The following is a 4,300-nucleotide window of genomic DNA, read 5'->3' as shown; positions in this document are numbered from 1 at the left end:
TGTGATTGGTTAGCTGGGCCAGTGTGTGTTGTGATTGGTTAGCTGGGCCAGTGTGTGTTGTGATTGGTTAGCTGGGCCAGTGTGTGTTGTGATTGGTTAGCTGGGCCAGTGTGTGTTGTGATTGGTTAGCTGGGCCAGTGTGTGTTGTGATTGGTTAGCTGGGCCAGTGTGTGTTGTGATTGGTTAGCTGGGCCAGTGTGTGTTGTGATTGGTTAGCTGGGCCAGTGTGTGTTGTGATTGGTTAGCTGGGCCAGTGTGTGTTGTGATTGGTTAGCTGGGCCAGTGTGTGTTGTGATTGGTTAGCTGGGCCAGTGTGTGTTGTGATTGGTTAGCTGGGCCAGTGTGTGCTGTGATTGGTTAGCTGGGCCAGTTTGTGTTGTGATTGGTTAGCTGGGCCAGTGTGTGCTGTGTTTGGTTAGCTGGGCCAGTGTGTGCTGTGTTTGGTTAGCTGGGCCAGTGTGTGCTGTGTTTGGTTAGCTGGGCCAGTGTGTGCTGTGTTTGGTTAGCTGGGCCAGTGTGTGCTGTGTTTGGTTAGCTGGGCCAGTGTGTGCTGTGATTGGCAGCACTCAGCGCCTGGTCGGGAAATGTCATGAGCCTTACAATAGCCGCCTGCGAGCTTCAGTGTAAATATTGCGTCAAAATCAAATCAATTTGAGCGCGATTTAAACCCGGATGACTGTAAACACTCTAAGTTCGTCTGCCTTGAGAAAGCTAGCGTGTCTCCGACATAGTGATAACACTCATTGCCTTCTCTAGTGCAGCTCAACTAGGTCTTGTCCCATTCGTCGATATTTGTGATATCACAAATCCCGGAAAATATGCGTTGTAGTCCAAACGAGTCGTTCGTTGTAGTTTTTGAAAAGTGATTTCTGTTAAATAAAATATCTCCTTTTGAAGTGGACTTTGAACTTTGTAACTTCGCAGAGCTTTTTTATGCTCAAACAGCAACATTACAGACTAACTATAGTTGAAAAAGTGAAAAAGCATAATAGGCCCCCTTTAAATCAAATGAAAAAAAACTTTGTAACTGTAAATAGAGTCAAGAAATCGATTCCAGTGGCTCAGATGGATTCCAAAAACCTGCCATAGTGTTTCTTATTTATTGTCTCTGATTTTGATCGGTGTCTGAGTGTCTTAAGCTAATGCACAGTATTGTTTAACTTCTCTGTTGGGTTACGTCTTGGGTAAAAAAATAAATAAAATAAAAAATAATGGTACTCAACATACCCAGTTAAAGAAGTCACCATTCACCACTGCTATATACTCATCTACATTAAATAAAAAATGGACTATTTCAACCAATATATATTTCATGCTTGCTAGAGTATCACACTGTTAGCTTAGCAACATGCTAACATCAAATTCTTATACTGAATAGCATGTGATTCTCATGAGCATGATCTGTGAAATACTGACTATAAATACACTTATAGTGAGTATAAATTTACTATTTTGCCCAATGTTTATTTTACTCTTTATAAAAGGGATAGTTCACCCAAACCGAAAATTCATGTCATTCCAAACCCGTAAGACCTTCGTTCATCTTCAGAACATATTGAGATATTTTTATGAAACCAGAGAGCTTTCTGACCCTCCCACAGACAGCAATGTAACTTAAATGTTCCCAGACCCAGAAACGAAGTTAGGACATCGGTAAAACAGTCCATGTGACATCAGTGGTTCAACTGTAATTTTACGAAGCTGCGAGAATACTGTTTGTGTGCAAAGAAAAAAAAAATAACGACTTTATTCAACAAAGGCCAAAAAAGTGCATCCATCAATAATAAAAAGAACTCCATGTGGCTCCGGGGGGGTTAATAAAGGCTGTAAACACTCTAAGTTCGTCTGCCTTGAGAAAGCTAGCGTGTCTCCGACATAGTGATAACACTCATTGCCTTCTCTAGTGCAGCTCAACTAGGTCTTGTCCCATTCGTCGATATTTGTGATATCACAAATCCCGGAAAATATGCGTTGTAGTCCAAACGAGTCGTTCGTTGTAGTTTTTGAAAAGTGATTTCTGTTAAATAAAATATCTCCTTTTGAAGTGGACTTTGAACTTTGTAACTTCGCAGAGCTTTTTTATGCTCAAACAGCAACATTACAGACTAACTATAGTTGAAAAAGTGAAAAAGCATAATAGGCCCCCTTTAAATCAAATGAAAAAAAACTTTGTAACTGTAAATAGAGTCAAGAAATCGATTCCAGTGGCTCAGATGGATTCCAAAAACCTGCCATAGTGTTTCTTATTTATTGTCTCTGATTTTGATCGGTGTCTGAGTGTCTTAAGCTAATGCACAGTATTGTTTAACTTCTCTGTTGGGTTACGTCTTGGGTAAAAAAATAAATAAAATAAAAAATAATGGTACTCAACATACCCAGTTAAAGAAGTCACCATTCACCACTGCTATATACTCATCTACATTAAATAAAAAATGGACTATTTCAACCAATATATATTTCATGCTTGCTAGAGTATCACACTGTTAGCTTAGCAACATGCTAACATCAAATTCTTATACTGAATAGCATGTGATTCTCATGAGCATGATCTGTGAAATATTGACTATAAATACACTTATAGTGAGTATAAATTTACTATTTTGCCCAATGTTTATTTTACTCTTTATAAAAGGGATAGTTCACCCAAACCGAAAATTCATGTCATTCCAAACCCGTAAGACCTTCGTTCATCTTCAGAACATATTGAGATATTTTTATGAAACCAGAGAGCTTTCTGACCCTCCCACAGACAGCAATGTAACTTAAATGTTCCCAGACCCAGAAACGAAGTTAGGACATCGGTAAAACAGTCCATGTGACATCAGTGGTTCAACTGTAATTTTACGAAGCTGCGAGAATACTGTTTGTGTGCAAAGAAAAAAAAAATAACGACTTTATTCAACAAAGGCCAAAAAAGTGCATCCATCAATAATAAAAAGAACTCCATGTGGCTCCGGGGGGGTTAATAAAGGCCTTCTGAAGTAAAGCGATGCATTTGTGAAAAAAAAACAAAAATGAAAGTACGACAGATATTGGAAGCTAGGGTTTACAAAGTTTTAAATATGGATATTTTTCTTACACAAATGCATCAATTATTCACCCCCCAGAGCTGTGTGGAGTATCTTTTATGATGAATGGACGCACGTTTTTGGGCCTTAAAATTCTCAACATCCATTCACTACCATTTTAAATCTTGCAAGAGGAAGAGCCAGGACATTTTTTAATATAACTCCGATTGTATTCGTCTGAAAGAAGAAAGTCATATACACCTGGGATGGCTTGAGGGTGAGTATATCATGGGGTAATTTTTCATTTTCGGGTGAAATATCCCTTTAATCGCAAATTCTGTTGAAATCAAAAAATGTAACATGCTCTTCTTGTGAGTAATATCTTTGAAATATTGACTATAAATAGTTTTGATTATAAATTGCCAACCCAATATGTATTTTATGCTTTATGTTAGAGTATCACTCTGTTAGCTAAGCAACATGCTAATATCAAACTATTGCAATCAAAAATGTAGTATGTTGTTTGTGTAGCGTGCACATACAGAGTTCCAATTCATTGGCGTATGAGATTTCATTTCAGATCCATTTCGATGGTAGCTGACTATGTAGAAACTAGGTTTTGGCACAGATCCATTCTCTGTGTTACTTCATTAATTCACCAACTTCTGGTTACCTCGTATTGCTCTTTGAGTAGTTTGGTGAGTTGAGTGTAGACCTCCTCAGCCTTCTCTGAGATCTGAACATCACTGTGATGGACTAGGATGAAGTCCTCGTCCTCATCTCCAGGCGGTGAAGGCACCTGAAAATAAAGGGGGAGTTATTACTCATTTCATTATGGATTTGTTAAAGAATTTATTTAAAAAAACACAATCACAGTGTTACCTTGCTTACGTCCACCCTCTTGCCGCTGCGGGCAGCTTCTATCATGGGGTCCAAACCCTTTGCTGCGCGCAGGAGGGTCTTGGCCTGCTCTAAGTCATTCTTTTGCTTTGCCTGCAGCGCTGCTTTCATGTACTGCTTTTTGCGGCCTTCCAGAAACTCCAGCTGCTGCTGAGCTGAGGAGACAATAACCAGATTTAAACCAGTTTGAGAGAGTTTTGTGTGCTTCTTATGTAACTCAGTTACAAAATATAAAAACATCCCAATTAAAAGGCCATCTTAAAACACAACTCTACCAGTGTCAGGCAGACTTCCTCTTTTAGACGTTCTGTCTGGGGAAGGTGAAGGGGTCCTCTTGGGCATCTGTACCGTTGGCTGTACTGCAAGAGTGGGCCTCTTTTGGTTGCCTACTT

The 4,300-nt window shown here is 39.3% G+C and overlaps 1 protein-coding gene across 1 annotated transcript in view; it reads right to left on the bottom strand.

The window, feature by feature from the left end:
- The window catches only part of LOC107700553 (coiled-coil and C2 domain-containing protein 1B-like), a 21,115-nt gene that overhangs the window by 9,659 nt on the left and 7,156 nt on the right, over window positions 1-4,300 (bottom strand). Inside the window, exons 15-17 of the mRNA XM_016502253.1 lie at window positions 4,184-4,297; window positions 3,891-4,063; window positions 3,682-3,807 (exon numbers count right to left, since the gene is read on the bottom strand). Of these exons, the coding sequence (XP_016357739.1) occupies window positions 3,682-3,807; window positions 3,891-4,063; window positions 4,184-4,297 (413 nt within the window). The remainder of the gene's footprint in view (window positions 1-3,681; window positions 3,808-3,890; window positions 4,064-4,183; window positions 4,298-4,300) is intronic.

The sequence above is a fragment of the Sinocyclocheilus anshuiensis genome, unplaced genomic scaffold (assembly GCF_001515605.1).
Source record: "Sinocyclocheilus anshuiensis isolate Anshui unplaced genomic scaffold, SAMN03320099.WGS_v1.1 scaffold718, whole genome shotgun sequence".
NCBI lineage: Eukaryota > Metazoa > Chordata > Actinopteri > Cypriniformes > Cyprinidae > Sinocyclocheilus > Sinocyclocheilus anshuiensis.
The sequence above is the reverse complement of the archived record's forward strand: the minus strand, read 5'-3'. Positions and strand labels throughout refer to the sequence as shown.